At 40.0% G+C, this 26,482-nt stretch overlaps 1 protein-coding gene across 8 annotated transcripts in view; it reads right to left on the reverse strand.

Moving 5' to 3' along the window:
- Nucleotides 1-6,430: 6,430 nt before the first annotated feature.
- Nucleotides 6,431-26,482, reverse strand: part of LOC131690174 (titin) — a 413,707-nt gene continuing 393,655 nt past the window's right edge. For all 8 annotated transcript variants that reach the window (XM_058975744.1, XM_058975739.1, XM_058975746.1 and 5 more), the window contains 3 exons: nucleotides 7,852-7,946; nucleotides 7,601-7,784; nucleotides 6,431-7,537 (listed from right to left, as the gene is read on the reverse strand). In XM_058975744.1, coding sequence (XP_058831727.1) covers nucleotides 7,419-7,537; nucleotides 7,601-7,784; nucleotides 7,852-7,946 — 398 coding nt within the window. In that variant the 3' untranslated portion in view covers nucleotides 6,431-7,418. The remainder of the gene's footprint in view (nucleotides 7,538-7,600; nucleotides 7,785-7,851; nucleotides 7,947-26,482) is intronic.

Raw genomic sequence — 26,482 nt, forward strand, 5'->3', positions numbered from 1 at the left:
GGTGTTTGGTTCATGGTTAAGAATCTCTCGGGGGGTGATAGACTGCCATATTTGGAGAAAAAAATTGTTCTACACATACCATCAAATCTCAACCGTTACAGAGTTATTGAACTTTTAGTGTAAAAAACTTATTTGTCTTAAAATACCTCTAACTTTAAAAGTATATCTTGTATTTTAAATGTTTTAGTTCCATTCGAAAGGTGAGAAAATTTCGCATTGAGTGATGCCCTCACATGTTTCAGCTAATGAGTTTAAGTAGCCTTTTCAAAGTAATTTATTGAAAATTAAACAATTTGAATAAACGTTTCGTTCATTTCTTGAAAATCCTAATAGTTAATCTCATCATTTTAATAATTCAGATTGTTAGTCTTGATGAGCTGCTAAATTCGTTTTTTGACATAATACACTTACCTTTTCTTATTTTTATGATTTTGGGTTATTCAACTTGGATATTTTTATCTCATTTTCACTAGTACCAGCTCTAATTGAAAAATTATGGCACCTATTGTACTTTTTTTTCTTTTAATTCGAAAGCCAGGAAAATTTTATAGTGAAAAATGTATTAATACCTTTCAGTTAAGTGAATTTAGTATTCTTTTAAAAGTAAATTATTTTAAAGTTAGTGCTATTATTAGCATTTTCGTTAATTTTCTTAAAATAGTAAATATTAAACATCACCATTATTATCATGGAAATAATGCATCTCAGCAAGTTCTACAGTTCTTTCTTTGACTCCATTCAATTATCTCTTTTGGTTTCGACCCAAAATCGTTTTTATCACATCGTTTCATATGCAAAAATAACGATGTCGAACCCACTACATTTGTGGCGAGGTCATACTGTGTTAACTATCAAATAGCAGCAAAATGAAAAGATATAGACAAAGTGTCTAATAAAAAGTTATAGAGAACATTAAGGGGCATCAAATGAACAATAGTAACGATATAAATTTATTGATTAATAATTAGAATAATTAAAAAACTCTCCAAAAAAACACAAATTTTGAGTTATTTCGTTAGTAAAAAATCATTTAGTACACTTAACTAAAAGATATTTGTACATACACTCATAGGACATTTTCTCAACTTTCCAATGAAATCTTGTAAATAACGATATAAAGCATATTTTTTAGATTAGAGTTTTTAAGCACTTGCAAGTCGGTTACAGGAAAAGTATAGTAATGAAATTACAAAGAAATGAGAAGAGATAGAAATAGGACGTCCAAGAACAAATTATGAATCGTCCTAAAACCCAACTTTTGAATAATGGATATTGCTATAATCATACTTCATTATTTCGAGAAAATTAGCAAAAACCTCCTCAAAAGCACTAACTTTTAACTACTTTACAGCTAAAAGGTAATTAAAACTAATTACTTAAAAGATATGAGAGCACCATTCAATAGGAAATTTTCTCACCTTTCGAATGGAACTGAAACATTCAAAATACAAAGTGTACTTTTAAAGTTAGAGGTATTTTAAGACAAATAAGTTTTTTACACAAAAAGTTTAATAACTCTGTAACGGTTGAGATTTGATGGCATGTGTAGAACAACTTTTTTCTCCAAATATGGCAGTCTGTCACCCCCCGAGAGATTCTTAACCATGAACCAAACACCCTGTATATTAGATGTTGCAATATTCATGCAGTTACACATAGCCGAACGCATTGTTTACGAAAATAACCTTAAACGAATCATGAAGCACGAGGAATTCAGTAGTGTCCAGGGGCCCCGAGTGGTCTTAAGACGGCCCTGACTAAGTTTGTAGTTTCTTCATACTCACGTATCACAATACCTACTCTAATTAACGCAAAGTTAAGTTAATAATACAAGAATTAGCCTGTGCACTCTGACGAAGTCGACATAAATAACGACTTTTACTGTAAGCCGTGTTTACCAACACTGCCATTAAACTGTGAAGCACTGTTTGTAAACACGGCTCACAGTAAAAGTCAAATTTATGTCGACTTCGTCAGCGTGCAAACAAATTTCTTCTTCCCGGGATACATATGATGATGCAGAGGCTTTTTTGGTCTAACATTTCTTCTTTCCCCCTGAAGAACTGCATTCGGACGTGGCCAGTGTCGATATTGATCAGTATGCAGGGATTAATTCAGATTGCACAATGTGGCACAAAATGTTATATCTGAACGTGTTCCTTCCTATGAAAATTTTTCTATCAGAATTGGTCCTATTCAAGAACTAAGGTAATTTATCGTGTGTTTTTGTTTGAACATAAAAAGCCACCTACTGTTTTCGCGAGTCATTCAGCCCCGGCGGTTAATTCACCCTACCCCGACTGAGAATTCTCCGACAGAGGAATTTCTCCCGACACCGATACCCACTTTCTTAAATCACTCCCAGCTTTATCGGGATATTTTTCGGATAATATCCAGTGGTGAAACTACCCAACTCCGACTGAGAGTTCCCCGGCGGCGGAATTTCTCCTGGAATCTGATTTGTGGTTTCACGGCGGCTTACTAGCCAACGGTGCTACTTAAGTGATCCCTTCGCCTCTTTCTCTGCAGCTCGAAGAGTTCGCATTCCAGATATGCTTAACGTGGTACATCTCTACGACGATATTGTCCATTGTCACGCCGGGCATACCCCTTCAAACTTCTTCGAACCTAGGATGACAAGCATGGTTGCATTGCATGAAACGAAAATTTCGACTGCAGTGACTTCATATTAAAAAATAGCGAAAATTATTGCAAACTCGTTTTCTTAGTTTCATAGAAACACAAGTGAGACAGATAAATGGTCCTGAGAAGTTAAGCAATCTACCTTCCTAAAGCTGTAGCAATGATTGTGGAGTAAATTAGATCAACACTATCATCGAGAAGATGCCGTACTGTGAGAATTGAAGTTTCTTCGATACCGGGAAGTGTTCCGTAATATCACAAAGTTGCCAGTTCCCAGCCTTGGTCTAACCAGTCCTGCAGTAAGTTGTCTGGTAGAAATATCACATGAGTTTTCTTTGTGTTCCTGGAAATGCTGGAAACTCCTGATAACAGATGTCCAACTGGGGGATCATTGGAAACATAGAACTCTTATGTAACTTATGTTTATTTTGCCGAAGATAAAAATTGAAATTGGATGAACCAATTGGCGCGTGAGGGCACAGCACCTAATTTAGGAAAGTTGGATTTGAATGTTTCGTGTTCCACTCGTCAGTAACTGACACCACATTGCTGTCCGTTAGACTATATATCCAAACTAATGCCAAATTGTTTCCAATTAGATACTAATCCAAACACTTCACAAATCAACCGTATCTTCCGCGTAGCAATCGAAGACTCCTAACCCGACGCCTTTCCGGAGGATAGCGGGGTTCCCCAGGGATCGGTCCTCGTCGTCACACTATTCCTGATGGCCATGAACTCTTTGTTTACCAATACGATTCGAAGGACCATCGGACGAATCCGTCGTAAACTTCATGCCGCTGTAAGTGCAGTGAGCCGATGGGCGGTATCAGTCGCCGGCATGTCACCCGCTAAAAGCGTAATTACGCACTGCTGCAGCACAAACCATATTGCAACAGGGAGGCCAATCCTGCTGGACCGAACGGTAGTTCCCTATCGTAAGGAACCGAAAAGCATGGGGATAACCGTGGAATTGTCGCTTCACTTCTGTGCCACATTTTCGACGGATCAAAGTCTCAGCTGGCCCTGTAATCGTTTCACTCCACTGAACAATAACCAAGTACTAGTCCACCTCAGGACGTTGCACGAGATAGAGCTGACGTCCTGCAATAAGGGAGGTTTCAACAACATTTAGGCCTTCTATTCCACGGGATGCTGCTGGCCTGCTTCCCAGCACTCTGCTGAGGCGACCTGCGTGGAAGCCGGGATTCTCACCCTTCTTTGGGCGGTTGCACTCATCGCCAGAGGGACATTAGGATTCTTGGAGCGTATATCCGGAAAGGACTGTTTCCTGCCAACGAGATCTACCGAGAATACACAGACGTGGATCCGCCATCGATCGCCCGTTCATACCGAGTTCGCGATTGAGTCTTGCACGATCGTGGACCCAACCTGAACACAAGTTTGCAGCAAAGATCCAGCGCCGCCGGTATGGAAGCTACGGCCAAATACAACCGACTGATGGCCACCAGATAAAGGAATCCACTGACGGCTCCAAGATCGGAAGAGCTCTTTCTCCGCCTTCCGGCGCCATGCTCGATGTTCTCTGCTGAGGAGTCGGCTATTGTGCTAGCTATGGCTCAAAGACCGGTAGACCCACCCTTTCATCTAGGCTATCGAGACCGAATATGACCCACTCACGACAATTTGCTGGTTTCCCGGTCGCTGTAGGATGGACGACAATGAAAGGGTTGATCACCTAGCGAACAAGGGGAGACACGCCCGCCGCACAGTGGCGGGTCTTCAAACAAAAGTCGGACAAAACCTCAATTGTTACCTAATTTGGCTGAAAATCACAATTTAAGCTAATTTTGAGGTGCTGATCTCATTTTTGACGTCAAAAGTCGTAAAATATTAAATGCATTTTTCCATACAGTGTCATTGAACCTTTCTTATAACTATGATCCCGTTTTCATGATAGATTTTCCGTTACTGTTCACCAATATCATCAATACCATAAAAAATGAAGAACACTACGTTAAATCCATTGTATAACGTGTTGGTTTACTGTAGATTGTCTAACTATTTTACACAAAACACCATGCGCCTCCATATCAGCAACAAAGCTTCAAAATCTCCTTAAACCTTTTTGCGCACCTAGGCGCAGAACGAGACCATGATATTCGAAAAGTAGAGGTTATTTCCCATAGAATGTATACTATGTGACCGTTCCGAAATGATTCCGAAATTTGTACAGAATACATTGGTGAAAAAAGTATTTTTGATCTGACCACCTCATACATATTTATACAAAAAAGTCATAGTTCCAAGCAAATTTACCGAATGTATTCTATTCACTAACCAAGTTCTTTCGTTCCTCTACACAATGAAACTAGTTTTGCTAAAATCGGACCAAAATCAAAAGAGCAACATGCATTTGAAGTCAACAGAGCAATGGTGGTTTCGGAAATGAAAAGCATTAAAAAGTCAGGACTTTGCTACGTTTAAACTCATGTTAAAAATCGTGTTCTTATCCAATGATCATAAAATTTTGAATATATATCATTCAATACATGAGAAATTTAGGAAAAATATAAAATATCAATATTTCAAAAATAAACTTTTGAGGTTTTGGCCAGCCTCCAGCCACTGTGCGCCGTCGTATCATCCGACTCGTCCCGGCCGCTGATATTCTGGACCAGCTGAAGTCAAAGATAACCGAAGCTTTCGTGTCATTGGCGGAAAAGTACCGTACATCTGCAGCGGGTCAAATGCACAATCGACCGACGGACAGATCGGACTTATAGAAGAGAACAACCAGGACTGTCCCGGGTCTCTCCACTAACCTGTGCTATATGCGGAACCCTAACGCCGGTGGAACATATGCTAGTAAATTGTTCGGAGTTCGACGACCTCCGGCAACATTATAAATTACCGCTTTTTATCAGAGAGATCTTCACCAACGACTCCACCCGAGAGGAATGCTTATCCAGGAACAACATACCAGGCGAATTACCTATTAGGTTAAAGCCTTTCAAATAAATAACTGAAAAATAAATAAATTGTAGCACCAAACTAAAATGTGCATTTCTGTAATCACATTTCGGGATATTTATCTAAAGGAATATTTTGGAAAATGTTTGGGCTTTTCTGAGACAGCATGAGAATAGTCATCAATTCCGGAAAAAGTTTTTGAATTATCAAGTTAAATGCCAAACAAATGGAATGCGAGCTCGTGGCCCATGTTGACGCAATAGTTAGAGTTCATCTTTTGTAATATTCTACTGTTCTGTTGTTCTTCTATTGTTGCTGTTCTTTGTATATACACTCAGGCAAAAAATACAGCGAATTTCATAGGAATATCGTATAATTTTTAGCCACAAGTAGCACGTATGTAAATGATAAGATTATCTTATGAAACGGAATTTATTTGGTCAAATCGGTTTGCTATGATTTCATGTTCCATAAGGCATATTTCAATTATCATAAGACAATGTTATAGATTTCTTTTATGTTTATGAGAATCATAAGATGCTCGTATGAAGCTCGAACGACTGGTATATGCAATAACTTGAAAAATGTTAAGGTAATCATACAAGTCGTATGTTTTTCATATTCATCTTATGAAAACATAGTTTTATTACTTTTCTAGTCATCATAAGATGAATCTTATGAATTTCGCTATGCATTTTGCCTTAGTGTACTGTTGTTTCTATGCTAGCGTTTTTTTATACTCAAAAATAGTTCTTTTGACTGGTGAATCTGTTACTTAGTTCGATAACATTAAAAAAGACTTACTTCCCATAATCCTCATCATGTCCCATAAAATAAAACACAACCCTCACCATACAGTTTCTTTCAATTCCGCTCAGTGGCTATACTTTATTTAAATAGTTTCGATTTATTCAATCAATCTGTTTACAAAATAATATCTGCTGCACTTTATTCCCAAATGTCGGTGTCGAATGAGTGGGGCGGGAAGAGGGACAAGCTGATTACAGATAGGAGAATAAATAAAATGAGTGTGTGTGTATGTGTATGTTCATTATAACTAGCATATAAAATGGAGCATTTTCACATGTTTATCCGTATTTTCACTTCAAAACTATTTAAACATTACTTTTTATTCGGTTGAGAGGTTTTAAATGTTCATTTCGATTTTTTTATTGTGGTATTTTTCGCAGAGTTGGCAAATTTAGTTTTTTTTTGTTTATTTTTTCATATTTTGTCCAAACGATTGCTTGAAAGAGCTTCAATAACAAATAGCGTTGAAATGCCATTGCTGTAAAATAAAATCGATTAAAAACAATTTTTTATTTTGTTTTTTCATAGACATTGTTTCAAGAAATGTTCAAATCGAATTAAATATTCTAGGTATTTTTTTACATTTCGTAAACAAATAAGCAAAATAATAATAATAGAACCACTAAATAGACAACGAGTAAAAGCAACACTTTACATAAATGAAAAAGTAGTTTTCGAAAAACGATACTTTTCTCTGTTTATATCGGCATGGTTACCTAAGGAAAAAAGCTTACTACTAAAATAATAAAAACAAACATATTATTCTTTTCTTTCGTTTCTCCCTGCTTGGCATTTTTCAGATTAGTTAATTTGGCCTTTGCTGATGCATGAGTCGATTTCTTTTTTTCTAATTCCCTTCATCTGTGTTAGTCTACTTTTTGAGTAATTTATCTGTTCGAATTGGTTAATTGAATCCCATTCTCTCCTTCTTTGGTTAAAACATTTGAGTATTCTTGACATCTCCTGTAGCCAGAGTACTGGCCTCTTACTCTAGGCTCTCCTGCGCATTGCTAAAACAAAGTCCCATCCCCTTAGTAATCCGTCGCAGCAGATGCTGCCCTCCAGTTGCTGCTGATGACGGTCAAATCGGCGCCGGTCTGCGTCTGACCCAGATGGTTCTCGGCCACGCAGCAGTATTTACCGGCATCACCTGCAATGAAAGGGGTGAAAATTTAAATCTTCATTTGGTCCACACTGGAAATACAGTCCGTACCCTCGTAGGCAACTGGAAGCGACAGGCGGCAGACACCGTTCCTGTACTCCGGGTAGTGCGTCTGGCTGCTCTCGTCGATCGGCACATTGTTCTTGGCCCAGCGAATCGATGGTGTAGCATCGCATGCTACGATGCACTCGAAACGTGCCGGCTGTCCACTGACGACGGCGATGTCCTTCAGCGGCTGGAATGGAGATTGTTTTGTTAGTTTTGGATTTATACGAATGGTGTCCCGTAGGGAAGGCACTTACAGCGACGAACAACGGTTGCTTGGTGGCGATGGCCGGATCCTGCGGGTGCCTCGGTGTGCTAGTTGTGGAACGATTGTATCCCTGAGCTGATTGATCTGACGACGAGGAATAGATCGGATGGATTTTCAATAAATACTTCGAGTTTTACGGAGCAAAAATTCTTACGACGAGCCCAAAAGCTGGAAGCGTGTTTTTGAACATGCGGCGGTCGATGGTGCGTGTTGAGATTTCATGCACTACAAATTATAACACTCACACAAACACATACTTACCGAGCACTTTTTGTGTTAGGATACACTTCAAAACTGTCGCGATCAAAATTCTCGGAACAAATCAAGTTTCAATTATACACTTTAGAAGCTTCTAAAATTTTGACTCTAAGGGCCGTTTTCTTCACCCTCGCTTAGCGCTTAAGCCAGGTTTAAACGTACTAGTGAACCTGGTTTAAAAGTTAAGCGAGGGTGAAGAAATCGGCCCTAAGAGTGCCAGGAAACATCAATTGTTATTAGAGAAGCACGATCTATTAAAAGCGATAAAACTCTGAATCAGAACTGTATGGGCGTAGTAGCAAACAGCACAAATATTAGTTAGCATACATCAAAACATAACGGACATAACGGTTTTTGAAAGTATAGTAATTCTATTACAATATTGTTTTGTTTAGAGTAGTATGAGATTAATGTTAACATTATCGTAAGTCGTCGGAAAGTGCTCTCTGAAGTATTGGTTTAATATTCTGATTGGCTTTGGAATTTGTAGAATTTTTATTGATTACATGTGGAACTGCTTCAGTTAATCGCATATTTTGATTACTATCCTACTCTTGACGGATTGGAGACGGACAGATGACTACCATGTATTGATTTAAATGGCCAATCTCGGCAAATGGTGACTAAGAGATAGCAAAACTACATAACTTATAACAGAAAAAATCTAAAATAAATTAATTAGATGAAAAATTAACATTAATTTTAATATTGATATAAAATGGTCCTAAAGGATATATTGATGGCGCATTTATGTTCGCCAATAAAATTAAATGAGGCTTACCGTTCAGAATGTTTTGGTAGAAAAGAAATGGTGCAGTGTCTGCGAAGAAATAATGTAGAGGAATATCCCTGTTGTGGTACAGGTTTTCTTTTATGGCTATAAAATTCGTTTATATTATTTGAATACTAATTTCAATATATCGTTTGAAAGACATTTTGCAACAAATTTTTCGAAATCACTGGGCACGGTTGTTCTAGAAATGCCTTTGTTTGGCGACACATTTGTAGATTTCTCCAATAATTGCGGTGCTCGGACAAAGCCCACGACCGTATTTTTCCCTTATCCAACTTATTGAAATTGGCAGCGCGGACTCAGGACCAATCAATTCAGTCAATCGCTGAATCTGCCCTGGCCAATTCGTCAGCCCATTCATTTCCAGTAATACCGCAATGTCCGGGCACCCAGACTAGGTAGATAGTGTTGACAATGCTTAGTTCTTCGCTTTGGGTTCGGCACGCGATCACTAGCTTGGACCGGGATTTGTCTGAGCTAAGGGCCTTGATTGCAGCCTGACTATCGGAGCAGAAGTTTATAACTCTGACGGGCCGATTGTACCCCGCACATAATCGCAAAGATTTCTGCTTGGAATACAGTATAGTATCTACCTAGCGAGTGAGATGGTTCCAATCTCATTTCACGACAGTAGACACCAGCACGTCCCTCCATCAGAGAACCGTCAGTTTAACAAACCACTTGCGTTTGTTGTTGTCTTTCCATAAAGCCAGACAACCACTCCTCTTGAGAAGGAATCTTCACATGGAATGTCCTGTAAGGAAAACTACAAGTGAGTGTAATATCGCTGGGAGCAAGACTACACCCCATGGAACCATTTGTGACCACAATCGCGGATGATTGGTAGCAAGATCAACATGGCTACTGTTCCAAAGCCCAGTAACCTGCAGTCTGTATGCACATGATAGTGCTTCTTGTTTGAGGTGTATGTGTAATGGTTTGATATTTAGAAGTGCCTCAAGAGCAGCAGTCGGAGTCGTGGTGAAAGCACCAGTCCACGTCATGAGCGTCATTCTTTGCAGATGGTTTAGCTTTGACTGGACTGTCACCACCTCTCCCAGCCTCTGCCACCACACAAGGCATCCGTATGACATTATTGGACGTACAATTGTCGTGTAAATCCAATAGATGTATTTAGGTTTGAGACCCCAGGTCTTTCCAAAAGTTTGTCTGTGCTGCCCGAAGGCCATGCACGCTTTCTTGACTCTGAACTCAATGTGAGCAGACCAATTCAGTTTGGAATCCAATATGACTCCAACGTATTTGACTTGATCTGCACACAGTAGCTCAGAATCAAAGAACTGCAAGGGACGAACTCCGGTTGTTATTCGCTTCTTCGTGAAAAGAACCATTGAAGTTTTGCTTGGGTTAACTGATAATTTAACTTATCGACACCACTGTTCGACAGCTCTTAATGCCTGTTGCATTAAGTCAAAGATTGTTCCGATGCAAAATCCAGTAATTAGTATTTGGTAATCGTTAGCAAACCCGTAGGTTGGAAATCCAAGCTCATTGAGTTTCTTCAACAAGCCGTCAGCTACCAAGTTCCATAACAAAGGTGACAGAACACCGCCCTGAGGACAACCGCAAATACTCAACTTCCGTATCTCAGCCTGTCGCAGTGACGAGCAAAGAATGCGGTTACTAAGCATTGCGTTTATCCAACCCGAGATACATGCAGGTATCCCATGACCGGGCGTCGCTTCCAGAATAGATTGGAATGACACATTGTCAAAAGCACCCTCAATATCTAAGAATACACCCAAGCTAGATTGCTTGAGCGAGAAGGCTTTCTCAATGTTGTAAACAACACCGTGAAGCAGTGTGATCGTGGATTTCTCACACTGATATGCATGTTGCATTTTGTGCAGTGGATATTCAACTAAACTAACGTTCATGATGTGATGATCGATTATCCGTTCCAAAGCTTTCAGAAGAATAAAACATAAGCTGATAGCCCTAAATCTCTTGGCTTCTTCATAGCTTGAGCGCCTCCCTTTGGGAATAAATCTAACAGTTATTTCGCGCCATGCTTTCGGGATATACCCGGTAGCAAGACTGGAAAGCACAATCTTTTTCAAGACATGTTGAAGAATATCAAATCCATGTAGCAGCAGCACAGGAAATATTCCATCTTTTCCGGGTGAGTGGTATGGAGCAAAGTTATCAAATGCCCACTTGACCGATTCAGTGGAGACCAATGTGCGTGCTAACGCCCACGAGTCCGAATCACCAGAAAGAGATCTGTGAATATTGTTCAACTCCGGATCGATACAACCTGGAAAGTGTGTGTCGAAGAGACAATTAAGAACATCTTTTTCGTCCATCACATAAACACCATCTCAGGTATTTAAGGAGTTCATCTGAAAATCATTCGATTTGGAGAGAATTTTATTTAAACTGCTAGCCTCGTTCAGACTAGAGACATTAGTGCATAGGTTTTGCCAGCCAGCCCGATCTGTAGATCTAAGACATTTCTTATATGCACTACGAGCTGGCCTGAAAGCTCTGGAGTCATCACGCTGACGCCGGTTCCAAGCTCTTCTCATAACTTTCTTCATTCTTTCAAGCTCAGCCCTCCACCAAGGGGTTCTCCTAGTCGATTTAACAGTACGAAGTGGACAAGCTTCTTTGTAGGATGCTGCTCTGAATGAATTTGTCGTATCCACGACGTCATCTAAGTCGTCTAGTTGACTAATTATTGGAAAATATCCATGAAATTTACTCGCTAAGTTTTCCAAAAAGAGGTCCCAGTTTGTAGATTTAGGATTACGATATTGAAGGTGACATCAATATAATCGAAAAATATATATTTATGATCGGATAGAGACGTTTCAGTTTCATTTGGAACCTGTCAATTTCCCAGCTCGTGCGAAATTCTATCAGAGTAAAGCGTTATGCCTAACACCTCCTCCCTCTCAGGCCTCGCAAAAGTTGGTAGGTTTCCCACACTCAGAATATGGAGATTTGTACTGTTTATGTACTCCATCAGTTAAGAGCTTCTCAGATTGATGTCTGAGCTGCCCCAAATGATGTGATGAGCATTCGCATCACTGCTGATAATGAGCGGAAGCCCATTTCTGCTACAATATGATACAACGCTTTTGAAATCATCAGAAGGAGATGAGTTATACGGTAGATATGCTGAACAATATATATTTTTTGTCTTCGTTTCCGACAGTCAGTGTAACTGTGACAACACAGATATCGAGAGTTGTGAGCTCCGATATGAGACACGCGTCAATAGCCTTATTTGCAGGAATGCAATCACGAGGCATTTCATGTGCGTTAGTCATGCCTGTCTTGTTGTAAGCAATGAAGGCTGTGTTAAGTAGCTTTCCAAAATAGAAGTTTCCTTTATGGAAATACGGTTCTTGAACCAATGCTATGGAAGCTTTACCTTCCTGCATGAGTCGAGTTAAATTCATAGTTGCTGCACGTTTATGTTTGTGCTATTCTAACCATTGTTGATTAGAGATTTCATCATAAATTGCACAACAACTAGAGGACACCAAGCGAGTTGGGATGTTAACGCATATAGCGAGGTTTAAATGGGACATTTGATTCCCACGATTTCCGAATAAAATAATGGTCCACTGTGTCAGAGATTCGCATAACACAGTAAGGGCAAAACCCAAAATGCTCCGTGCGCGACTGGCATATTTTAGACCCTCCAGTCATCAAGTCCTCGGCACGGAACTACACCTTAACTTAGGGTCTCCTACTTTCAGTCGCCTCCTACGACATAGGAGCAGAACCCCAGTGGATCAATTCTTGGCCGGATACCACACGGCCTTGGGCAGGTTCATCTATACACACCGAAATTTGATAATCAACAAAACTTCACCGAACTACCATCAGCCGAGAGTCTCAGCAAACCCCCAGCCAACAAAAATTCGGTAAAATTAAGCGGATCATCGGTGAAAAAACTTCGGTGCGTAGAGTGAACGTTCCGCTGCGTAATGCAGCATAGTGGGGAGTTTGGGGTTCTCTGTTTGGTGGGTTTTTAGCACCGGAGCTGGCGGTTTACGGTGTAATTCTTAGCCAGTTGAAACATTCTAGCGAAATTGTCTTTGAGCACCAGGAGAGCTGCTCGTTTAAGGAACCATAGATGCGTTTGCCGGGATGTTGATTATCGAAATTTTAATTCAATATATCTAAAATACATCAAAATATACACCCAGCATAAATACTTTTACATTTTGTAGGACATATATGGTACATTAAGGAATGTATATAACTTTTTTTTAGAAATTGAACTTGAGAAATACCTGATTTATTTTAAGTTGTTCAGATGATAAGAGCTAAACCAAACTGTTATTCTGCCCTTATCCATCTTGCAAAAAAAAAATCTGGACATTGATGCAAAAGTAAAGTTATTCTCTTAAAAATATGTACATATATTGGAAATACGTGAAGTTTATTTTTGTTTTTCAATTTGTGGAATTGATTGACCTAAAAACTGAAGAAATTCAAATGCATGGGATTTTATCATTTGAACGTAAACCAACTAACTTAAAACTTTCTTTCTAAATAATTGGTTTGATATTTATTTAGCTCAATTTCAACTTGTGATAATATTCCAGGAGTAAATTTTAGTTATTCTTTTAAGATACTGTACAAGCGAAACATTGCATTTAAATGGAACCCGCTTTTAGTTTTATAGTACGATTTAGTTTAAATTTCTCAAGACTTTACAGTCGGATTATCTACTAGTTTTTTGTTTGTAACGAGATAGAATATACCAGTCGGTATCACACTGACAGCATTGCTTACTGCGCCATCTCTCCTTCAACAGGAAGGCTGCGGCTCACGGAAAAGTTTAACTTTACACGGGCTCCACCACACCCTCCTTTGCCTTTTCCACCCGATGAACCCCAGAAGGATAACTCCAACGAGGATCGTAAACGATCACGTTAGGTAGACTTGCCGGACAGAGTGAGTGAGATGGGCAACTCTTTTGTGTTTCGGGAATCACGCCACTATACCAAAAAAGGGTATTTGTTCTCACTTTTAAAGAGATTGCTGAAGCCATCAGTTGGGGATAAGTGCGAAGCGTGACCAAAAAGTATTAGACTGGCAGTTGAAGAAAGTTCACACGAGAAGATTTGAAGCAAATGTTTAATTAAAAATTGAAATAGCATCCGCTAATTAGAAAACTGATAAAACAGCATATTTAGTGCGCAGATGCTGTACGTAGTGCGTAAGTAGACGCTTTTGGTTACCACGTGCTGTTGGTATAAACCAATGATCTTTCTAGGCTCTCTTGATCAAAAAGGCGGTAATAATTTGTTTAAAAACCCTATCTATTGATCACTGTGCCACCCTAGTGATACAAATCAGGTAACCTTGTAATAGTCACGAAATTGGACTTCAGTTAACGTTAACCGTTGAACAGGTAGGCAACCCGCTCAACGTGGGTTTTTCTCTGGGAGCCCCACCCAACCAACTCCCGCCTGGGCAGATCGGAAAAACCCGCCAACCAACCAATCACCGCCTAGCAGCAATTTACGCGCCGATCCAACGATCCAAATTCACCATCCTGTGACGTTAAGACGGTACCTCGCCCGGTAGCATTCCGTCGGGCGTATACGACGGAGAACAGTCCGACAAATTCTCGTGCTCATTGCCATCCCCCGGGCACCCTCGTCGTCCAGGTAAATCGTCAACCGCTAGGCAGAACTGGGCGATATGTTGCACGCGCATGGTCGTGCGTGGAGTCACTAAGCGAGCAGCAAGTACGACCGAAATTGCATCGTCAGCGTGGGAAGGAAACGATCGTCATCGAACTGGATCTTATCAGGTCAGGTTTAGAAGCTAAGAGAGACAGACCAAGATTGTACCTATATCTAAGCGTCCCGGGACTAGAAAACGCATCCATAGGAAAATAGAAATGTTATACCGCTCTATAGTGTCTCTCTATCTCCCTGAGGGTTTATGACCATCTCGATTAAAGTGCGCGGTTCGTTCGTTTTACTTTTTTATTGTTAGATTTTTACGCGAAAGATTTTCTCAAGGAACTTATTCGGTTTGGCTATTGTTTTGGGGTCTCGTCGGTGGATTAGCTGAGTAAGAACGGTGTTTGAGCCACTTTAACATACCCGCCTTGTGGATAGAGTCTCTGGCCGGACTATCGTCATGCGTCGGCAGCCTTCCTAACGGAAGTGGCGCTTAAGTTGTCGACTGTTGTGTGCACAAGTAATCCGTTACATGTTAAATTGCCATGCTACTAACTAGTTTACAAATGGATATGTATAATTTTCCATATATATCCTAGAAATATTTCTATCTCTATACCTTGATTGGTTTTATGACCGGCTATAAACACAAAATCGCAAATATAACTGCCAACCTAGTGCACTAGTTCATGGTGTCTACTATGCTACGACCTCAAAGTAATCGATGGAGTACCCTGTTCCTTGTTTCATTAACGATAGCAGGCATCACATTTATCCTCTCGCGAAGAGGATAAACAACGATTTCCACCATTGATGATAACTTGTCGATTTGAAGCAAGGAGCACGGTGTCAACAACTTTATGAAAAAAATTCAGCATCTCTGAATCTTCAGGATATGAAAGAATGGGCTTTCCCCTTTCATTTGAAGCCAACATCAAAATAATCCGTCGGGGGGTCTAGAGCAACTTTTTTTTTGAAACTTTTTTCGTTAAAACATTGATTTTACAATGGAACTAGTTCATATTTCAGCCCCTAGATGGTGCTTTAGACATTCAAACAACACTAAAAGTGAGAATCTGATAGATAATTTAATTGTCTACAACTTTGTTAACAACTAAAAACCGATTTGAAATTATCCGGAAAAGTTGTTTAATATTTTAACGAAATCTAAGTGTAAGTTAGTTTCACAGAAGACCTAGTGGTTTGTAAGTCAATTCACACGCACTTTTTTATTTGCCAAATAGGTGTGTTTAGTTGAATAGTGAATTTGGCGAAATTTGGGAGCTTGGAAAGTCTCATGTTTTAGCTGAAAATTATAATTCCAAATTCCACCTAATATAGGGCACCATTAATATTTTTGGGATGTCTTAGATAAGTGTTGACCAAACTAGTATGATATTAATATACTTTTTCCAAGATGGTGAGTGGTAGATCCTCCCGCGGAAACAGCTTTTCCAATGAAGTATGCCTTCCGTTTCATTTTTTTTTCGATTGTTCTCGGGGATGATTGATAACTATTCTTGCATGAACCTCCTACTCTGTTAGCATCTTCGTATAAAATTCACTTGTCCTGAACTTCAACCTTTATATTTGAACAAACTCAATGAAACTTTTAACACCATTGCAATATTTCGCGGATTTCATTGCAACGCTTGGTTAAAAACGCGGATTATCCGTTTTCAAAATTAACTCAATGTGACAAACAGTGAACAAAAAACTTTTAGGTTTTGGATCAAAATAATTTGTTTTGGGATACATTCGAGGACTTATATGTATATAAGGTTTTTCTTGTACTCAAATCATATTTTGTTTTCAAAAGTAATACATTTCGCATAATCTAGGATGAATTTAGTAACGATTTCTCGCATAATTGATAGGAAATGGTCGTAAAATCCAGCTGCCACAATATACTTTGCGGAGAAAATTTGAATAAATCGATTCACGCTAACCACTAAGGCCATTACAAATCTTTTTTAAAAATTATGTCCAAGTACAAATTTTTTTCTGAAGGGGGGGGGGCAAACAAAAAATAAATATTTATTTTAATAAACACAAATTTTTTTTTTTACATTTTCTTTCGATTGTTCTCGTGGACGTTTCCGCAGGGTGATTTCGTATAGCGGGGTTGAGCTATTTGTTTTACTAGAAAAATTCAAGCAAACATTACTGAATCAATCAAAAGTTCACATAGGAAAGGGATGCTAAAGTTTTCGTTTTAAATAATTTTCAAAACAGTGCAATTTCTAAATTCCCAATAAAAGCTTGAAAGTTCTCTATGAACTTAATGTAAACATTTAAGAGTACATTAAGGTATTAACTTTTGGTAGCTTGAATAGTTTTCGTTCCGTTGTGGCGGCACAAGGACCGACTGTACACACAAGGCATGAAAATCGGTCAAAGGTTTTTCATATAAGAAAGACTGTGCAATCACTCTGAAACTCGACTTTTTAAGCTACACCCGGAGTGTCGAGTGTCATATACCACTAGATTCAGTTCGTCGATATCTGAAAATGTCTGTATGTTTTATAGTATGGTTAAATAGCTTCAAAACTGCATTGGCCCTAGGTGGGACTCACTTTTGTGCCTAACCACTACTAACAGTCCTCACTTTTCTTCCTTCCTTTTGTTCCACGAGACTGCATCGAAGCGTTATATCGTGGGGAGGCTGATTTAGTCTTAAGACAAAATGATACATTAGAGCGGTTTAGCTCCGAACACATATCCGGCTAATCGCAGTGGTGAACTTCCGTTAGCCATTTGGCACCCGTTTCTGTGAACCATTTACTTCCTGTTTTCGCGAGCCATCTCAATTCCTCGTCGGAAGTTCTCCCGATACCGATGCCTGTTGCGCGAGTCATTTAGCTCCCAGTTTTGTCGCAATCTACTCGCATAGTCCATAAATCCTACTCAAACCAGTACTTGGCGAGGACGGTTCGGCGATACCGGATGGAGCGTAGCTTCTGGTTCGCTGCTTCCGGTTCGTTGAAAACTCGACGACCCACCGCTGGTGCTTCACTCGACCTACTCGATCTTGTCCCTGACGGTGAAACTAGTCTGCTCACATGCTTCGGTCCAACGATTTCCGCTGGTTCGTGGTGCCCAGTACACTGGCGCCTCAAGCAAAGCTGTGGTTGCTCTCACAGCCTTCCCCTTAACATAATCGTCGTGACTTTAAAAGTTCAAGTCGATGATATATTTTCCGACCGCGCTGTCTTTCGGCTGCTAGTCATCACCAACTCTGTTTTATGATGGGCAATCGTCTCCGTGTCGAGTGTCTCCTCTTCTAGCGATTGTCCGATTACTTGGAACACCACATCATCCGTGAAGCCGAAAATCGTTATATCTCTGGGAAGGTTCAGCTTCAATACTCCATCGTACACTGCGTTCCACAGCGTCGAGTCGAGGAACGTCAGTTGTAGTTGTGATTCCCCCTTATCTGTCTCGTAGATCAGTGTTCGGTACTGAAAGTAGCTCTATAATATCCTGCAGAGTTACTCATGCTGTACAGCGAATGGGCGATTGCTTCCCAGCTAGTACTATTGAAGCATTCTTCATACCTAAGGGAACCACCACGCAAAAAAGATATCCTTATCTCTGCTGTCTCCACAGCTCCCACAACCGTTTGGATGGATTTCACTGTAGACCTGTCTATAAGGAAGCCGAATTACATGAGATGCCGTTCTCACGGTCCGCGTACTTCGTTAGCTTGTTCAGGATTACTCCTTCTCTCTAACATTACCAAGGGATATATTGACTACGCTGAAAGATTTCCATGTTGTCCCGGCATCGGAAGCAACATCAGCTTTTGTCGCTTCCAATTATCGGATCGTTTTGAACATATCCGGGCTCTTATGTATCGCTTCACTTTTATGGCTTTCGCCATCTCGATAAGCTGTTTGTTGGTAAATCGATCTTCATCTTTGTGATCATCCTCCTCACTGTACAGCGTAAATAGATTCATGTTGTGGGGGAAAACCTTTCGATGGTGACCTCCATCTTTTCCGGGCACCTTTCAGGTGGTGCAACTGAGCCTTTTATCTTTGTTATGCCAACTTTGTAGGTCTCTCCTAAGGAAATTCGCGTTGGCTTTGTGGCAAGGCTTTCTTGTACAGCTTGACTGCTTTGTTGAGAGCGGTTCTTGCAGCTCGCTTCCCTCGAGCTTTCTGACTTCTTTTTTAATTTTAAATATATTTGACACGGCACAATGCGTGAGCACAACTTAGCCGTGGAGCGCTCCTTGGGGGTCATTTGGTCCGTCTTCTCTCGCGTTTTCGTTTACGTCCATGTCATCATCGGTACTGCATTCATCTTGCTCATCGTCGGATGTTCTTATTTGTTGTTTGTACTTACCGGTCGCTATTGTAAATCCTTCTTCATCGGTATTAGATTCCTTATTGGTGGTGTTGGTTGTTGGTTTGGAAACATTTGCTGTAATCGTTGTTACTTCGATGTTGGTAATGGCAGTTGGTTTAGTGGTACTGGGCCGATCGTTGTTGGGTGTTTGTGAATTTCCGGTCTGCAGTCTTTGGTTTACCAACTGGTTGTGGTTTAACATACGATGATTGTATACCGGCTTTGGTCGTATCAGGTGGAATTTCTTTAGCAGTCTCTGCGCAAGGTTTCCCGTGGTGTAGCGGATGATCACAATATTGACAGGTAGGAATCTGTCCTGGGTGCGTGACTAGTGTTCGTTGAGAATATTCAACACCATGAGGTGATTTGCATATGAAAGTCAAGTAAGAGGGAATAGGTTTTGTCGGACGCATTCTCACCACACGAACTCCGTTGCGGAGTCTTGGGAAGTAGTTCCTCCAACTATCTTCCTTAACACTATTCACCTCTCCGTATTTTGACAGGATTTATTTGATAGCGAAGGAACTAGTACGTGGTGCCAGGTCGAGTATCTTTATTTCAATGCTGTCAACATCTATATACGTTGGGATACTGTATAAAATGTTATTACATTCGATGACGTGTTTCATGTTGTTCTGGGAAGCGAATGATTCTGATTGACTAATATTTTTTAACATATTCAGTACCGCATGACGTAAATGGTGGAATTGCACCGCATAAAGTACCGCAAGCTACGTTGAACTTCAAGTTCACCTTCAACATTTGCTCCCCTTCATGAATTGATGGTATTACCGGATATTTCGTGTAGTCAACAGCAACACAGTTTGCCCGCATCGTGATATACTTTTGCTTGGCATTGTCACTCATTGTTTGTTCACGTATCACACACTAGGCAGAAGGAATCAATTTTTGCCAAGCGTCGCGCGGATAAATTTGATTATTTGCCCTGCTATTGCAGCGGAGCGATTTCTAGCTTCTGAACTGAGCGAGATGAGAAACCGAAGTGATCTCCGACTTCTTCTCCAAGCTCGGAGGCAACTTATACGTAGATCGATAATCGTCGTATTGCACCCGGCGACCGTTTCTCAGTTTCCCATCCCTTGGTATGGTCGCATTACACGCCTTTGTTAGTAGTGCCGTGAACTCGTTCGCATTTAGGTTGAAGAGGATACCCTTAAATTCAAGTTCTTCGACGGACACGTTCCTGTGAAAAATCGCTGTTTTCCATCTTCACTCGTTTATATATCTCCTCTTCCATCTTCACTCGTTTATATATTCATATTCATGTGTAGTTCATAGTCCTGTTATCAATGCTGTGCCAAATCGCTTGGTGGTCGCTGTGGATATATCCTCGCACGCTTTTCAGTCCATCTTTACGGTTACTCCAAGGATACAAAAATTGACATCGATAATGGATTCCCGGTTCTTCCTGCGGTAAGTGCCGATGATACCATTATTTGTAAGATCTATATTTAGTTTTGCTAGAGCATTCTTGATCGCTGATGGCCAGACAAAGTTCTTTTGATTCCAGCGTCTATCTCGAAAATTTCGCATATTTCTGGTTCATGGAATATTTCAGAATTAATGTCTCTTCGAGTTCTTGGAAAACGGCTTATTCGATTTTCACAAGCTTAGCCTTAAATGGAAGGTTTAGTAGCAGATTTTGATCTGATCAAGTTCATAAGAATCGCACATATTGCTGCGGATATACGTTATGAATACTACGATCCCATATGAAATTTTTAAATGTCAAAAACCTTTCGGTAAAGCTTATGTATATTGAATATTGAACCACATATAAATCTCCAGGAGTTTGATTTGAATTCAGATTGTTTCCTTATCGAAATTATTTTCGAATGCAACGATCGATTATGTCTCTATCGACTGTTGTGTTTAAAATGGAATCGATTCAGAAGTCGGTCTGTATTAGCCTTTCCATGAGATCCCGAGCAAAGTCCAACATCAAAATTACAGCAAATAGACAACATATTTTGATATCAAGCATCAAATTGAAATCTTATTTTGATATCAGTTTAAACTTTTTCAGATATAACATCATATTTTGATCTCATTTTGATGTGCTTACATTTTTAGAAAAAAATGTTTGTTTCTATTTCATCAAATTGATTACTTATTTTGTTATCAATGAAATATTTCACCATCTCAATGAGTTTTCAATTTGCTTTCACTGATAGCATGAATAGTTTTCTTTTTGATGTCATAGTGCAATTTTTCTGCTTTCGATTTTGATCTTTTAACCGTTAAAACGACCAAAATGATAACAACCTGAGCAATCATTCCCTACTACATCACAACATCAAGTTTAGTTCTCAATTTGTTATCAGACTCTGCTCGGGATGTTTGTTTGATAATACACAGATGGGTCCTTCCTTCCGCGACCAGCAAACGTTTCATTTGGTGTTGGACTGGATCGATGATCTCTTTTAAACTTCATATTTACCCGAGAATGGTCAAAATAAAAATTATCATGGGATGGTAATTTCTAAAACTACCACAATAGTTTTCAGTTACGAAAAGCAAAACTCTATGGAAGCTATTGTTGTTCTATAAAACGTGACAATTTTTTGACTTCTGGTTAATTTAAAAAAATTATTTGCCCCCTGATTTTTTCAGCGATTTTGAAGGGGGGGGGGGTGACATAATTTTTAAAAAATATTTGTAATGGCCTAATTTGGACAGTTACTGCTGTGGTTTGCGTTCAATTAGAAACGCTGCCTTAAACGATCATAACCTAAATTATGCGACGTATGGTCCTTTCTAAAACATAAATGTAAGCAATCCCTTGCAACCAAGCAATACCTTCCGATGAATGGGAGTTCCTTCAAACCTATCGGGAAAGACTACAAACCAAAAGCACAAATAGTTTTCTATCTCTGTCAAACATCCTAATTTTCAGAAGGTCCATTAGAATTGTCAACGCAATGAATCCCGTGAAATATTTTCATGCCACTAAACACAATTATTTTTTTGGAAATGAAATAAGTGCGAGAAAATATATTTCCAAACCACTAGGCCTCGTGTTAAACTATCTTAAATATAACTTCGTTAAAGCCCTTGTTTACGCCAGTCTTAGCATTGTTGAATCATTTTAGCATGAACCCACTGTAGTTCAAAACAGTTTATGACTAGCCTAAAATTCGAGTAGCTGTACGTTACGGAACAGCTTGAAGCAATGAGTTGCGTTTCACGCATACATAGATAAGGTTCTAGAATATTCTCATTTCCTGTATGAACAGTTGTGTTCATCTAATAGTGGTAGCAACCTATATATAGTTCAAACAATTAACAGTTAAACAGTCATCATTCAAAGTTGATATTAAGAGCTAGTATCAATAATTATCCACAGTCAGTCAGTACTGAACAGTTATCATCACACGAAAACCTCTTTACAGTACTGCACTGTACAATAAATTACAGTTGAATTATATCGGATACGCTCTTGTTTTATACTGGACAGTTTGTGCTTATGATAAGTATGGAATAAACCCACTGAAATTAGTTAATGTGACCGCGAGTTCTTACTACACCGCGAATCGAACAATTTCCCTCGTCATAATTATCCGACAGCTTTACAGACGCTGGAATGTGCGCGAACAGCCCTAAATACCTTTTCCGGGTGATTTCAGATCAATTTTTAGTTGTCAACAAACTTGTAGACAATTAAACTTTTTATCAAATTCTTACTTTTAGTGTTGTTCGAATGTCTAAAGCACCATTTAGGGACAGAAACATGAACTAGCTACAGTAGTAAAACCTATATTGTTACGAAAAAAAAAACTTAAAAAAAAGTTGCTCTGGACCCCTCGACGGATTATTTTGATCCTAGTTTCAAATGAAATGGGAAAGCCCATTCTTTCATATTCCGAAGTTTTAGAGATGCTGAATTTTTTGCATAAAGTTGTTCTAATAAATACACCGTGAGGAGAGAATGCCTTATTCCTATTCAGTGTCTATCGTTAACATAGCATGCGTGTATTTTTTCCTATATTGTTGGAGGAACGATTCTATTTTTTTCTTCTTTCGTTTATCGCTTCCTTATGGATTTTGATCTTATCCTCCTTCCGTAAGAGATGAAAATAACGAATGGAATTTTTTTTAGCTCATCTGATGGTACCAAGCCTTTGCTTATCTTTGCATATTATAATGTCATTTTCGATGGCTGTGCACCGGAGTATGGAAACTGTAGTGTTTTTTACTTCTGCTCAAAAATGCACATGAAGTACAAAACCAATGCGCGTAACTACACGGGTACCCATTAATTCATATTTTCCAATCTTCCGGGAGAGAGGATAAACTGTTCTCCAAGAAAATGGGCTGCTGATAAAATCAACTCTCGCATGGATGGCAAAAATATTTATCGCTTGTTTTGGACGGGAGGATAAGCATGGTGTCTACTCAATCTGAAGAAAAAAATTCCCTGAGTATTCTAGGTTTTTCCAGGGTTTTCTAAACAATTCCAGGTTCAAAAAGAAAGAAAATTTCATCCAAAACATTATTTTTTCCTGTTTACTAACAATGAGTGCGTCACATTGTTCTTTTTATGTGTTGTAACGACATTCAATAGGCAAGGGATTGCAAGGTATGAAGCGTTAATAATTAATGTCGTTTTTGCTTGGAGCGAGAATGAGTCAGGTTCTAGCTCAAACTGCTATATGAATAGACAGTGGTTGGGATTGCAACCTGATTGAGTATCGAGGTCACACAAAAACAGCATAAGATACATGAAACAGGTCGTTCACCAATGTAGAAAGCATCTTCGATGCCTAGACGTCTCCAAAACGATTTGGGAATCAACCCTATGTTGCATTTTGCAAAACAACAACTATTCAATTTATTGAAATCGTGATTGAGTCTGAAAAGAGTTCTCATCGACAAGGTACGGCGTTTGCTAGACGTTCGTAATGCTAATCTTTTCGCCGTTTTTAATCGACGCAGCTCTGCTTTCTACCAGGGAAAGTAGTTAGTTCGTCGATGGTTTACCTTAGGGATATGACGATCAATGAGGTAGCTCAGCTATGGCAGAAGTTTTCAGTAGCGGAATTCTCATCTTTATGCTTATCACAGAATCCCAGTTATTGCTTTGGAAAATCTTCAAAATTCTGCTGTAGTCGATCAGCTTGTGGTCTTGGTCTTCGAATGAAAGATGCAAGGTCGGATGGTGACGAACATACTTTACTTTAAACTAAGCATAGATCCAAAATCCGACCATTTTCGTTCAGCATGCTGCTAATCTGTAGGAGGGTGGCCGTAGCTATCCAAAAGAGTCATGCTGCCTGGATGAAACATAGGTTCTTCGGGTTCAGAATGTAGAAGAGCAGATCGCCACTTTATTGAATAGAAGTTGAAATAGCCGAGAATCACAATTACGACAGTTGTGCCATCGCTGCAATAGACAGCAATGATTCAGAATGAGCATCAAATAGTGCAGTGTCACGAATTTTATCACCGTGGAAAATAAACCACATACCGCTCCGCAATACTCTACTGCGAAAGATCGGCGAGATCGGACTACCTTCCATACTTTCAAGAGAAAGTACGAATGGAACTGCAATTTATGCATCACTCACCCGATACCGATGATGTATACAACATCGATTTTACAACATTTTGAGCTTTTGTGAAATCGCCAAAGGGCGAAGTGTCTTAGCAGGGACTGACGTGATCGGCTAGCGTCTTCTCCAACGACTCCCGCTATCTGTAAAGATAACACTCTTTGAGATTTTCAACGCTGTTCGGCTGGTGGATTGCTATAGTTATTTCAATTCCATAACCCAATTACAACGACTTTGGACTTACTGCTTTCCGACCGATTTCGCTCACTAGCTGTATGGCAAGTCTGTTCAAGCGCATCGTAAATAGACGACTCGATGAACGGCAAAACGCTTTTCGTTCTGGACGCGGCAATAATACGTACTTTACAGAACTAGAGATCGTTCCCGATCACCGATGAACATTGCTGCGTTACACATCTCCAAGGCATACGACACAGCCTGGTAGCATGGAATACCACCATCGAAGATATTCTATTGTAATCCTAATGCAAATCAAGATCCTGTGTGTAACGTTACCATCGATCGTGTAGCTGTTCCAAAAATAAACCGATTGTGTAAGGTTAGACCAGACATTGAGCTGAGAGGCGCATTGCAAGATGATGAAGACATCCTATGAGTCCAGACAACGATTTCTAAAAATGATAGGTGCCAAACTACAGCGTTGTAAACGTACGACAATGCTTCAAGTTGGGTCGGCTATGATCACTTGGAATTTAACATACGGCATTAACAGCGACGTCGGCTATGTATGTGGGAAGACTGCGAAGACAACTAACGCATTGGTAAGGATCCTGCCGAACATCGGAACTGCAAGATGCAGAACGATTCGTCTCTTGGTGGGTGTCTCATATTACATACTGAGGTATGGCGTAACAGCCTGAGCTGCGGCGCTGAACTCAAAGCGCAGCTGGATGAAGTTAACTAACACGTTTCGCCTAATTGCTATTCGTGTCGTGGGTGCGTACAGAGATCTCGCTGAGTGCATGGAATTCTATCAGCCGAGTAATACACGAAATGCCAGGAGAGTTAGAGCGAACTCTTTGGCTAATGGGGCAGCAAGAGTGAGACAACGCGGAGAAAGGAACCCTCCGTCGGAGTAGACTAGACCGGACCTACCTCGACACACTTTCGCATCGAACAGCAAGCAGCGAGTCGTTGGGGCGCCAATGCACCGGATGCTATGCTCCAACCGGAATCGCTGAACAGACCTCGGCACCTACTGGTTGGTCCGTTGAGTAGGCTAGTTTCAGCGCCGGGGACTAGATCAAGCAGATCGGTACGAAGCGGGGAGCTAAATGGGTCACGAAAACAAGCATCGGTATCGGAATAAATCCATCGCCGATGAATTTACAGTTCGGTAAATTCTAATTGTCTGGAAGCTAATTGGCCTACGAAACAGACATCGATACCGACAGAAACGCCGCCGCCGGGGAGCTCTCAGTCGGAGTAGGGTAGTTTCACCGCCGGATGATATCCGAGTAGGTCTCGATAAAGCTGGGAGCTAAATGGCTCCAGAATGCGGGTATCGATGTCGGAAGAAATTCTTGTGTCAGGGAATTCTCAATCGGAGTAGGGTGAGTTCATTGCCGGGGACTATCCGTGTAAATAGTGATAAGGCTGGAAGATGAATGACTCGCGGAAATAGGAGCTACATGGTTCAGGAAATCAGCAGCTAAACCAATCACTGAGAGAATTAAAGAATTAAATGGCAATGTAATAGATGAAGACGAACAGCAAGAGAAGAATTCAGAGCTGAATGGCTCAAAGGTTATTTCATATATCAAGTGTGGCTCCGAGATAGCTGCGGAAAACTCGTGAGCAAAAGAAAGAGGTGCAAAAAAACCACTACGAGATTCCGTTTGGATTCCAGGACGGCATAACCGGTAACAAAGGGGCAGATCGATTTGCGAAGGAAACCAGAACACTGATGATCATTGATATGCCGAACCCAGCAGAAGATGTTTA

The sequence above is a fragment of the Topomyia yanbarensis genome, chromosome 3 (genome assembly GCF_030247195.1).
Source record: "Topomyia yanbarensis strain Yona2022 chromosome 3, ASM3024719v1, whole genome shotgun sequence".
Lineage (NCBI taxonomy): Eukaryota > Metazoa > Arthropoda > Insecta > Diptera > Culicidae > Topomyia > Topomyia yanbarensis.